General features: G+C 42.8%; 1 protein-coding gene across 4 annotated transcripts in view; it reads right to left on the bottom strand.

Annotated features, from left to right (window-relative positions):
• LIX1L (limb and CNS expressed 1 like) overlaps positions 1-12,365 on the bottom strand; it is a 72,847-nt gene extending 60,482 nt beyond the window's left edge. For all 4 annotated transcript variants that reach the window (XM_064282340.1, XM_064282338.1, XM_023541034.2 and 1 more), the window contains exons 1-2: positions 12,007-12,365; positions 2,081-2,244 (exon numbers count right to left, since the gene is read on the bottom strand). In XM_064282340.1, the coding sequence (XP_064138410.1) occupies positions 2,081-2,244; positions 12,007-12,292 (450 nt within the window). In that variant the 5' untranslated portion in view covers positions 12,293-12,365. The remainder of the gene's footprint in view (positions 1-2,080; positions 2,245-12,006) is intronic.
• Positions 12,366-12,902: the final 537 nt, after the last annotated feature.

Here is a 12,902-nt window from a genome sequence, read left to right as displayed (position 1 = left end):
TCGGGTGGCTAGGGTAGGAAAAGCTGACCCAGGGAAACCAAGAAATATTCATGTTTTTACACTGCATCCAACACAGGGATCATAGAACAAGTCTGATTTTGAGAAGTTTTAAATTACTTAATTTCAGATCCCTAGGAACCGTAAACCCACTGCTGCTGAGTCGATTCCGACTCACAGCGACCCTGTAGGACAGAGTAGAACTGCCCCATAAGGTTTCCAAAGCTGTAAATCTTTATTGAAGCAGACCGCCACATCTTTCTACTGCAGAGCAGCTGATAGGTTCCAACCACCAACCTTTTGGTTAGCAGCTAAGTACTTTAACTACTACACCACCAGGGCTCCTTTGGCACCATAGTATTCCTTTATAATTCATCTTCACTGGCTGCCTCAAAGGCCTCTGTGTCCTTTGTCCCTTAGGATTAGGATCAGAGGAAAGGAAGAAAGTGAAGTTACAGTTTAAAGAAGTAGACTGGGATATATTCACTAGTTAACCATTCTTAATATTAGTAATTCCCGATATCCTTTAGCTGACAACTCTCTCTGAGACAGGAGCATATGGAGCTTGGTACACTGACCCTAAGTCTTCTTGCTTCTTCAATTTCTGTTTGTACTTCTTTCTCTATTCATTAGCCTACTGCCCAGCCTACTATAATAGTGGTATTTTTTAAAAGATCATTGTAAGGAATACCACCAGGAGAAATTTCATCTGCCAAAGTAGATATAAAAGTATAAGCTAAAAGAAGCCAAGATAGACAATTCCACTCTTTCAGAAAACAACAGAAATCAATTACTACACTGGTCTAATAATAGGCATCACCATAAAATTTTCAAATCCTTATTCAATGATGTGAAGAGGTGAGAGGAGAAAGGAAAGAGCTTATTCTCTGAGAAAAGAAAGCATAAACATAAGTCATTCTGGGCATGTATTTACTTCTCTGAAATGGCTGGGATTCTGAGGGAAAAAATTAGTCACCTGATTTGAAATGAACATTTTTTAGGATTGTTTCTGTTTGAGGAAGGAACTGAGCTGCAATGGGATTCATTTATACAACAGATATATTAAGTGCCTACTATGTGCTGAGCATGGAGTTGGCCAGTATAGATTTTAACACTAAGAAGAAAGAAGACAGGCATAATCTCTGTCCCTATGGAGCATACTCTACTAAGAGAGACAATCAATTATAATATGCTGTGATAAGTGATAATGACAAGGGAAGTTCATGGTACTATGCAAGCACATAGCAGGGGGCCTAATCTTGTTTAAAGGTTGTTTATATAAACCGTATGGAAAACAGAACAAAGGTGTCTGTTTTCTTCTCTAAATTCCTGTTCAGACCCTAGGCTGACAATTCAGAAGGCTACCTTCCTGTCTGCAATGTACAAAATCCATCTTTGATGATAATACCCACACTAGTCAAATGTCTCACTACTCTATAATAGCAATAACTTTTTTCATCATCATATATTATAGGTCTTTCATATAATTGTAGAATTTTAGTACTAGAAGAGGCTTTAGAAATAACCTAGCCTATCTCCTTCATGTTATAGATGGGGAAACTAAGGCCCAGAGAAGCGAACCTGAATTGCCAAGCTGGTAGTCAGGAAATGGAGATTTGAATCTCCTAACTTTTAGATGAGTACTATTTCTATCATACATGGTCCCTCCCCTTTAATCTCTTAGAGAACCCAGACATTGCTTTCTTTAGTAATTGCCTATGGAAAAGGACTAAAGGTATTTTAAATCCTCAAAAAGAGATGACAAGAGGTTGGAATGCAATAATGGAAGCTAGCTCAGAAGAAGGGCTGGGGCTAGTGGTCTGATATATATTAAGTAAAGGCATAGTCATAACTGCTCAGATTCAAATTGAGTTTGAGCTTTTGAAGCCTCAAAGAAAACCATGCTACTGAGGTTCTTTTGTGGTCAAATGGGCCTCAGATGCTTGCCAGAGTGATTTCCCCAGAATTGGTCAGGTCCTCAAATACCTCATTTCAGACAAAGATTTAATGGCCAAAGTGATGGAAAAAGCCATTAGTTGCACCTAAGCACTTATCTTTGCTACTGCCACCTGGAAACTCTTACCTGGAAACTCCCAAAGCAACTTCCCCCAGGCAGGGTGACATAGCAGACATATGGAGGGCTGTTGGAAGGCACCATCTCATAAACCACTAGGGCCCCATTCTTCAAGTCAGCCCCACGGGACTGCTTCATCTGCCAGAATTCCTGAAGTGCCTCCACCACATTCACTACAAAAAAAGAAGTAGTAAGTTGAGCAATGAAAACACCTCCAAGTGGTGTGTACTTCAGTAAGTACCTGCACCTACATTAAGAGTGTATCCCTTAGCTCCCCATCTATTCCTATTTCAAAGTATTTAAGTTAATAAACCTAGACTATGAGTAAATACATTCGTACAGGAAGAAAAGACCAGAGTATGCCTACCCTCCTCCTACACTTCCCTAATTCTCATTTTGATTAGTCCTAGACACCAAAGGAGAATAAATATTGGAGGCAGAGTTTCCAAGGTCAGCAGACCATTGTCACTACCTAATGAAATGCAAGTAGATGATCCCACAATTAGTCAGAAGACCTAGAATAATAATTGCTGCTATAATAATAAGTGCTAACACTTAGTGAACGCTTAATAAATGTCAGCCATTTCTCTAAGTGCTTTACCCACTTAATTATATTATTCCCATTTTACAGATGAGGGAACTGAAGCATAGAGAGGTTAAATAATTTGCACATGGTTTTAATATCTAGACTGCAACAGAACTAGAATGCAAATGCAGGCAGTCTTGGTTACAGAGTCAATGTTCTTAAGCATTGTGCCATACTCCCTCTCAATGAAATATGGCTCTATTAGTCATTCTCCAGACTATGCTTCCTGGGACCAAACCCGTGGTCAGATCCCTTTTCCACCCTGGTTACCACCTCATATGCGCTGGGAGAGAGTCTCTTCTGGGGGTCTGTAACTCGGTATAAATAATGTTTAAAGGAATTGTCTGTTGGGTTGGAAGACACTCCTCCATCATTGTCTCATGCTCCTTTACATCTTGCTGGGATGCCAGAATATAAGACCCCGACTTCTCTTTACCTGGGCCATTTCTTGAGGTTGTGTTTGCAGCAAGAAACTTTAAAGGATGAAGTAATGTCTCCCTCTGCTTGCTATAAAATGGCAGATTCCCCAAGCTCAGTGTTCCTCTCCTGTAATACAACACACAGCATGCGAATGCATTCATCTGAGCCCTCCATGTTGGACTTGGGAAGCCAAGAGAACCAGTGCAAACAAGCATGATGCTCATGCTATTTGTTTTGCTATGAGTAATAAAAGTACTTTGTCTCAGGCCTAGAAGTCCTGTGACTTCTGCCAACATTCATGAAATGGTAATCAACTAACTTGTTAGTTGTAGGTAGGGTAAAATCAAATTCTAGACCTGTCACTGTATCCCAGAACACTTCCTCCTATCCCCTAACACTTAGGCTCAATCATTCCACAAATATGTATTGAGCACCTACTCTGTGGTAGACTCTGTGTTGGATGCTAGACTACAAAAGTGGTCAAAACCACACATGGTTCCTTTCCTTATGTATCTTACAATCTAAAGAGGAAGAGAGATGTTAATCAAATAATCTCAAACAACTGTAAAATTGTAACTGGGGTAAATGCTATAAAGGAGTGGTAGACAGTGGAAAATGTTCTAGAAGCAAAGACCAAAGAAAGTTACCCTGAGGAGCTGATGTTTAAGCTCGGATATGAAGGATAAGTAGGAATTCACAAGGCAAAGAGGTGGGAGAATAGTGCTGTGAGCAGAGGAAACAGCATGTGTAAAGGCTCTGTGGCAGCAAGGAATGTGGTGAGTAAAGGAACTAAAAAGAGGGCCAGTGCTGCTAGAATAGAGAGTGAAGGGAAGTGTAAAACAAGATGAGGTTGCAAAAGGAAGTAGGGACAAGACCATGTAGGGCCTTGTAGACCATGTTAAGGAATGTTGGCTTTATCCTAAAAGCAATGGGAAGCCGATGAAGGGTTTTAATGGAGAGATGAAACTGGTTTGCCTTTGGAAATGATCACCCTGGGTTCCAAACGGTTTTAACTAAAGCCACATAATAATTATCACACACGCTTCCTGATATCTTGCAACATGGCTATTCTCTTACTCTTAATCACAACAAACCCAAACCAAACCTGATACTGTCAATTGTGACTCCTAGTGACCCTGTAGGACAGAGTAGAACTGCCCCACGGGGTTTCCAAGGCTGTAGTATTTACAGAAGTAGGCTGCCATATTTCTCTCCTGAGGAGCGGCTGGTAGGTTTGAACTACTGACCTTCTGGTTAACAGCTGAGCCCTTAACCACTGTACCACCAAACCAAAACCAAAACCAAACCCGTTCCCATCAAGTCATGACTCATAGCAACCTGTAGGATTGAGTAGAACTGCCCCATAGGTTTCCAAGGAGCAGGTGGTGGATTCAAACTGTCGGCCTTTTGGTTAGCAGCCAAGCTCTTAGCCACTGCGCCACCTCTAATCACAACAAGGACTCATTTATTCCTTCTTTCATACTGCATCAGTTCAGGTCTGCCAAGAAGACTCCAAGATGGGATAGACGTGCAAGAGATTTATTGGGGAGGGAGTAAGAGAAGTCAGGGAGAGCCTTCAAACTAAATGAAAGTCTGACACCTTTGGAAAAAGAGAGGGAAAGGAGAAGGATTGGGTAGGAGAGTCTCAGACTGCAGTGTGGTTCCAAGAAAGGTTTGGCCAGGCCGGTAGGAAGTCTTCGAGCCAAAGCAGTTTCACATCTCACCAGAATGTGCTTGCCTTAGTAACCCCACTATGTTCAGTTACTGGCTGGGAGCAGCCTTCAGGAAGCGTGGCCTCAGTGGAAACATGGTCATGGACCCCAAGGGGGCAGCAGCTGGGGCTGTCAGTCAGTTATACTCGCCACAGCAGGAGGTCAGAGCAGCACATTTTCACGGTTGCCACACACATCAAGCAAAAATTTGAGCACTTAATAGGTGCATGGATTTCTACTAGGCATTCCAAAAAAACCAAACCAAATCCTTTGCCCGCGCATTGATTCTGACTCATTGCAACCCTACAGAACAGAGTAGAACTGCCCCCATAGGGTTTTTTTTCAAGGCTGTAAAAAGGCTGTAATCTTTACAGAAGCAAACTGCCACATCTTTCTGCCACAGGGTGGCTGGTGGGTTCAAACTGCCAACCTTTTGTTTAGCTACGGAACGCTTCTAACCTCTGCACTACCAGGGCATTTGGGTTGCAAAAATGAGTAATAGACATTCCCTGCCAACAAGGTGTTCAAAACCCAGTGGCCAATAATAGAAGTTATCTCACTTGGTCTGCAACCAGGTAAGTACCCTACATACTAGCCAGAGTTTGAAACACAGCAGAAGCTATTTTCTAATAACCTATATTTAACTGACTTTTAAGAATGTTCATTCTTCCATTAAAAGCCACCATGAAAAGGCAACTCGGTCTTTCCCACCCTTAGTTTTGGCACGGGCTCTTCAAAGGTCACTGCTGCCCAGAAAGCTTAGGCATCTTTGTTCTTTCCATTGAGATCTTTTCAGCCCCAGCTACCTCTTTGAGACAATTCTGCACAATGCACTGGGCGACAGCTCTCCTGACATGCAAACAACAAGGAGAATACTGGAATAAAAAGGAAGGAGGAAGAGACCACTATAATAGGGAAGGTTCTATTAAAAAGCATATGTCTATTCTATGTCCAGTTGAATCCCTTTTGGCACAGAGTGCGGAGACCATTTTTTAATGATTACCAAAGCCAAAGGAAATGGGAAGTCTTATTTCAGAAATGTGAGCATGAAATGGAAAATTGGTCAAAGTGATCAGCAAAAAAACAATTTGTTGTGATCTGCATTTGAAAGTGCTCATAGACTCATTCATTTTAGAGCTGGGAAGGGCTTTAGAGATCGACTACTCCAAATTAGGCTAAAAAAAAAAAAAAAAGGAAGGGTAAAATGACTTGCTCGAGGTCACAGAGCTGAGGCAGAGCTAAGGCATGAATCTAGATATCCTGATGCCAATGTTCTCTCCTATTTAGGAATCTTAACCTAGGGTCCAATGTCCAGTCCATGGCTGAACTTTATGGGGGTCTACAAGCCCCCTAAACTGTAAGTAAAACTGTGTGTGAGTGCATTTGAGCATTTCTGTGTGTGGGGAGGGATGCCATAGTTTTCATCAGATTATAGCAGTGTGAAACCATTGGTATAATGGTTTACGTAGGATGGTTAAAGAACAGTGAGGTGGAAGGGTGGAAGTGACTGAGCATACATATCTGACAGCTATACTTGCTTTCTGGAAGTCACTGACAGGTGCTGGGCTGAAAGGGACAAGCAAATAGTGAGGGATATTTAATTGCTTGTACCATGGTGTTGAACGACAACAAAAAAGAATAATTTGGTTTTCATCCTTAAGAAAAAATACTAGATAGCTGTCTAAGTGAAACGAGAGGGACAGATCATATATCTACCACAGAAAAACCATTAAAACAACACATGAAACCACAGTAAACATTTTACAGCATAAGAATAAATATAATTTTGTGGTGGGGGGAATATGGATAAACATGTAATAAATAGGTAATGAAACTGAGAGTTAAGTGAGAAGGTTCTCCCTGATCACATCTGAACGACGAGAAGAGGCTGGCCTGGCTTGATTCACATTACTACGGAGGATAGAGAGGTTGGTTAACAATATTTCATCTGACACTTCAACTTTTAGAAGGTACCACTGAATCATCCAAATATTCCACATGCCTTCTATCACCTTCATATTTATATCACGTTTGTTTCAACAAATATGTATTCAGTACTCACTATGTGCACACAGCTGTGCTGATCATTGAGAACAGGTTCTTCCTGTCTAGGAATGTATTATCCAGTGAGGAGTCAGGCACATTAAAATACAATTACAACATATTTTTCAGTGTATATCATGGATTGAATTGTGTCCCCCAAAAAGATGTGTCAGCTTGGTTAGGCCATGATTACCAGTATTGTGTGATTGTCCACCATTTTGTCATTTGATGAGATTTTCTGTGTGTTGTAAATTCTATCATTATGTATGAGGTTGGTAAAATGGAATAAGGGCAGTTATATTGATGAGATCTATAAGATTAGATAGCATCTTAAGTCAATCTCTTTTGAGATATAAAAGAGAGAAGTGAGCAGAGAGACATGGGGACCTCATGCCACGAAGAAGGCAGTGCCGGGAGCAGAGCGTGTCCTTCGGACCCCGGGTTCCTGTGCACAGAAGCTCCTAGTCCAGGGGAAGATTGATGAAAAGGACCTTCCTCCAGAGCTGACAGAGACAGAAAGCCTTCCTCTAGAGCTGACGCCTTGAATTTGTATTTTTAACCTACCCTAGGCCGTGAGAAAATAAATTTCTCTTTGTTAAAGCCATCTACTTGTGGTATTTCTGTTACAGCAGCGCTAGATGACTAAGACAGTGCATTTCAATGCAGAGAAAAATCAGTCTTCCACAGCACTTTTACCCACAATTACTTGGTGTTACTTAAATACTGTTTTTTCCCAAAAGATTCTCTCCTGGACCCATTCCAGGAAGACTGTTTGCGACACACAAGGGACCTGCTGAATGTAAAGAATAGAAAAGCCACAGAACTTGATGTTTTATTTTGGTTGCTCGTGGAAACCACTGAGTAAATTTTAAAAAGAGATCTATAAAATACATGCAACTCCTGGATAGAGCAAACACCACTAACAAGAATTTAAATATAATAATGCAGACCGTTTCTTCAATAACTACAAATCCAGAGCTACCCTTAAGGAGGATAGCTACTCACTATTACTTGTAACTTACAATAATAATGTGAATTAAGCCAGGCTGCCCTATTTTCATCATCCGACATGTGATCAGGGAGACCTTCTTACCTCTCAATTTGAGACAGTAACTCATTCAACAATGGGGGGAGAGTAGAGACCCAGAGTGAGCAGATTCTTTGGAAGAGAGGACTGCAAAGCAACAGTGACTTTGAGAAGAGACTGTGTGTGGTATGCTGAAAATGCCCCCCCTCCCCATGTCCACGACCTAATCCTTAGAACCTGTGAATGTTACCTTATGTGGCAAAGACTTTGCAGATATGATTAGGTTAGGGATCTTGAGATGGGGAAGATTATCCTGGATTATCCAGATGGGCCCTAAATGCAATTACAAGCGTCCTTATAAGAGGCAGGCAGAAGGAAGTTTGATGACACACACAAGAGGGGATGGAGATGTGGCCACAGAGGCCTATACGGTATTAGAGTGATGCAGTCACAAACCAAGAAATGCCGGCAGCCACCAGAAGCTGGAAGAGGTCTGATGGATTCTCCCCTAGGGCCTCTAGAGAGAGTGTGTCCTTGTAGACACCTTGATTTCAACCCAGTAATACTAATTTTGGACTTCTGGCCTTAACAACTGTAGGAGAATAAATTTCTGTTGTTTTAAGCCACAAAGTTTGTGGCAATTTGTTGCAGCAGTCACAGGAAACTAATACAAGAAACAACCGAACATTTCCAAAAACAGGTCAATCAGTTTAACTCCACAATCATTTATAGGCAAAGAAGCTGTCTGTGTTTCTGAGGAAAAAGAAAAACTAACTACAAAATACAAGATTCATTTGTTCAATCTAGGGAAGTAGTTGGGCAAAATCTCTAATCACATAGCCATACTTTGACATAAAGACAGAGAAATAACTCAAAGAAACTGGTTTGAAGAGGGCAATGCAGCAGTTATAGAACAAGGAAAGTGACTTTGCAATTTAGTCAGTCATGCCAGTTTAGGGATTGCCAGCTGTCAAACATTAGAAGAATGGGGCTATATGTCACGTGGGGGAAAAAATGGCAAAGGAAATAGTAATATCTACCATATCACAGTTTTCAAAGCACTTCAAAATGAGTAATAATAGCAACTACTCATTGAATACCAAGTACTGTATGCTTGACATTCATGATGTCATTGAATCCACACAAAAAAATCAAGATTGGTATTATAATACCCATTTTACAGAAAAGAAAGTAAGGAGCAAACCACAATCGGCAGATCTAGGATTTAGAACCAGTGTCTGTTTGGCTCTAGAGCCAGCCAACACTTTCTATTTTGCTGTCCTGCTTCATTGCACTATTAATCCTCACACTTGCTCTGTAAAGTGGACTATGAGCTCCACAAGGATAAGGGCTGAGTATCTGTCCTGCTCATCACTGCATCTGATGCTCAAAAAGTATTTGTCAAATGAATAAATGCAACAGATGAGGCCTACGGATATGAAGGAATTTATCCAAGATTACACAGCTACTATTTGGCAGGGCCAAGTTTTCTGATTCCACTATAAACTGATTAAGAATCTACAGCATACCGAGCTGTGTGTGTCTTGGGGGAGGTAGTGTGATAATAACAAGACAAACGGGTGAAATACCTGAAGAGTTTTTATATAAATGGTGAGATCCTACATGAGTGAAGGTAAGTTTAAAGACTGTGGCTGCAAAGGGTGAATTTAGAGCACTTGGGAAGATAAAAGATATGAATTAAAGATGATGCAGTAAAGCATTGCTGGGTTGGGGAATGGTCTGGGCAAAGGCCAAAGTAAATTGTATTCAGAGGAATAGAGCCAGCTCCCAAATACCATGCCATCAGTCACATGGGTATGTGGGTACATGCCAATGGCAGTTTTGCCTATTAATCGAAGCAGAGTAAGTGATTCCATGTGGTGAAGGGCTTCTGGGCTAAATCAACAGAAATTCTACTTGCCTGAAACTGAACTATCTGCCAAAGTCTCTCAACGTACTGGCTGGACATCCAGACTGGAAATGAAAAACTCAGGAATAATGAGAAGGCCTGTGGTGGGAGGTGGGGAGATTGGAGGAGAGACTCATCACAGAGTGGGCAGCCTGACTGGTTGCTCTTTGCCAGCACAGTCCCCTCCTAGGGAAATGAAAAAGTTTTCACAGGATGCTCAGATTAGAAGCCAGACCAGAGGCTCTCCAGGTAACACAGACAAGAAAAGGTATACTCCTATGCAATTTTAATAAACTTCTGTAAGTTTCCAAGAGAAAGGCATCAGATTTAGGGTTACCCCTCCTGGCTACTCCTATGTCCAAAGGTAAAGACCTTCCCATGGTCTCCAATTTATAGGGACCTGAAGCAGCAGGACAATTGCTGATGGCAGTTCCCTCGCATAGCCCTGTTAAATCTAGGAATTAAACTTAAAAAAAAAAAGTATATTCCCTCTTAATGAGTTTCAAAATCATACCCATGTTGCATCCCCAGCACCTCAGAGTACCTACAAAACAAAGGGAAACTGATGGTAAGTGAATGATTGGACATATACCAAAATAGATCTAAAAATCTGTTCACAGGAGTCTTTGGGCTTATATCATCAGTATTTGAGAGTGCAAGAAAACAAGACAGCTTCTTCCCAAGAAAATATGAACCAACGAATTTGAGTTTTATTGAAATAATAATTACCATTTAGTAAGTACACATCATGTGTCAGGTGCAATATCTCAGTTTAATCCTCATCATAACCCTTGAGGACACTGAAGCTCACCGAGGCGAAGTCACTTCCCTAGGGGACAGTAGCTGGTAAATGACAGAGAATTAATCTGGGCTTGTCTAGACCTGTATGACTCCAAAACCTCTGTGTGCTCTTTTCACTACCAAAACAAAAACAAAACAAACAAACAAAAAACCCATTGTTGTGTAGTCTATTCCAACTCATAGAGACCCTATAGGACAGACTAGAACTGAGCGGCTGTTGGACTAGAACTGCCGACCTTTGGGTTAGCAGTCAAACTCTTAACCACTATGCCACCAGGGCTCTATTTTCACTACGCTTCCGCTAAAAAAAAAAAAAAAAAAAATTCATTACTGCCCAGGGAAAGCCTTGCGATCTTTCTCTGTATTATTGTTAAAGACGTAGTCACTTACAGGCAAGCAATAGTGGCCAAGCACACAGAATTCCAGACCTAAATTCTGTATCACATTCGCCTATTACCTGTTACTTAACACTCTTACTTTTTACTCGCTTTACTTACAGTGTAAATTTGGAACTTGAACTCAGACAGGGAATTCTACACTAGTTAAAAACAAGAAAGAAAACCCTCACATCTCCTTCTCAGAAACCCTAGAAATTAGGAATCTTCAAGATAAAGATTTCTAATGGAAATAGGGTCTCCGCCTGGCTTATTTACACAGAATTTAACATCGAGGGAGCCAAGGTCTGGGTTTTTTTTTTCAGTTCCTGGCCAAAGGCCAGGAAAACAGAGCCAGCCAGACAGAGAGGCCCAAGTAGAGAGGGTCTATACTACAAAAGACACCAAAGTGAAGTACTAAGTCACAGAAAGCTGGTGTGGGCTTGATAGTATGGGTCCTAGATTTAAAGGCACAATTATTACGAGTAACTTGTGAAGGTGGGAGGGTTACCGAATTCTCCAGAAAATCTGAAGCTGTATTGGAAACTTCAGAGTAAAGTAAGAAAGGAATGAAAAAGTCAAGGTTAAGGAAATGGAGTAAATGAACAGGGGAGTGCAGAATTGCTGAGATCGCAGAAGACAGATTGAGAGGGTACGGACAAGATATGTCTTCTATCTGAGATATAGGATGAGATCCACAACAAAGGGGAACAGAATCCTTCCCAAAGTTAGAGAGGTGTAAAGGCGTTAAGGGAGCAGAAGGAATTCCATTTCTGAAGAAGAAAGGGTTAGGAAGAGGGTTGCATCTGAAAAAAGGGATCCCTGGGGAATATAATAGTAATAAAGGGGGAGGGGAGATTTAGACGTGTGTATGAGTGTGTGCGTATGTGCGTGCGTGTGTGTGTGTGTGTGTGTGTGTGTGAGTATGTGTGTAGCCTGAAGGAAACTCCCCAAAAGGAAATGCATGTACGGGCTCGGCGCCAGGAAAAGCGATCCAGAGGACTGTAGGATGGAGGCTCCCATACCGAAGAGGTCCCGCAGGAGGCCAGACTCGCAGACTCACCTCGGCCGTAGCCCTGCGTGTGTTTGGCGAAGCTCCTCACCACAGCCTCCACGGCCTCCCGTAGCACCGCGGGGCTGCCGGAGGCGCCGGGGGGCAGGGGCAGGCCGGGGCCCCCAGACAGGAGCAGCGGGGGCGGGGCGGGGGGCGGCGGGGCCGGTGGCGGGCCCGCTGGGGGTGTGGTGGCGGCAGCCGCGGCCCCGGTCACTCCGGGCCGTAATGCCCGCAGAGTGCCCCTCCCGCCGGTGCCCACCCCAGGCTGCAGCCGCTGCGCCCGCATCGTCTCCATCTCGGCCTCCAGTGGAGTAGCCGCCGGGAGCCTGCCAGCCTGGCGAGTTAACGGTCTCAGCACCCCAGCCAGCTAGAGGACCGAGGGCGGTGCCGCGGCCCAGCCATCAGTCAGGCGGGGGCGGGGACAAGCCAGGTCCTATGCCGATCACTGGGGGGGGCGGGAGCTGGCGGGCTCCAGCTCCGCCATAGGCAAATCATTGAGGAGGGCGGACGTTCTGAGCAACCGATTGTAAAGAGAAAAAGCGGTATTCTCCTTAAGGGAAAAGCATAGCTAGGGTGCGTCTCTGGAAGTCCTGTGGTGAGTACTGGAAAAGGGGCCTGACTCCTGGGACCGGGCTTGAAGGAAAAATAGGACTGAATCCAACACGACTCGGGGAAGTGTAGGCAGAGTGAGAGGATTTTTGTAAATCACTTATCTGGCCACTTCATTTTAAGATGTAAATGAGGAAAACTGTAGCTCAGATTAAGTGACGTGACTTGTCCAAGATCCCATACAACTGGTGGTAGGGCCAAAGTAAGGAAAGATAGTGAGCACGTATTAAATGTTAGGCACTGTGCAATGTACTTTGTTGCGATGTCTTACTTAATAATCACAATCACTAACTAGA

Source organism: Loxodonta africana, chromosome 3 (genome assembly GCF_030014295.1).
Source record: "Loxodonta africana isolate mLoxAfr1 chromosome 3, mLoxAfr1.hap2, whole genome shotgun sequence".
In the NCBI taxonomy this organism is placed as follows: Eukaryota; Metazoa; Chordata; class Mammalia; order Proboscidea; family Elephantidae; genus Loxodonta; species Loxodonta africana.
This window is presented reverse-complemented; position numbering and strand designations above follow the sequence as displayed.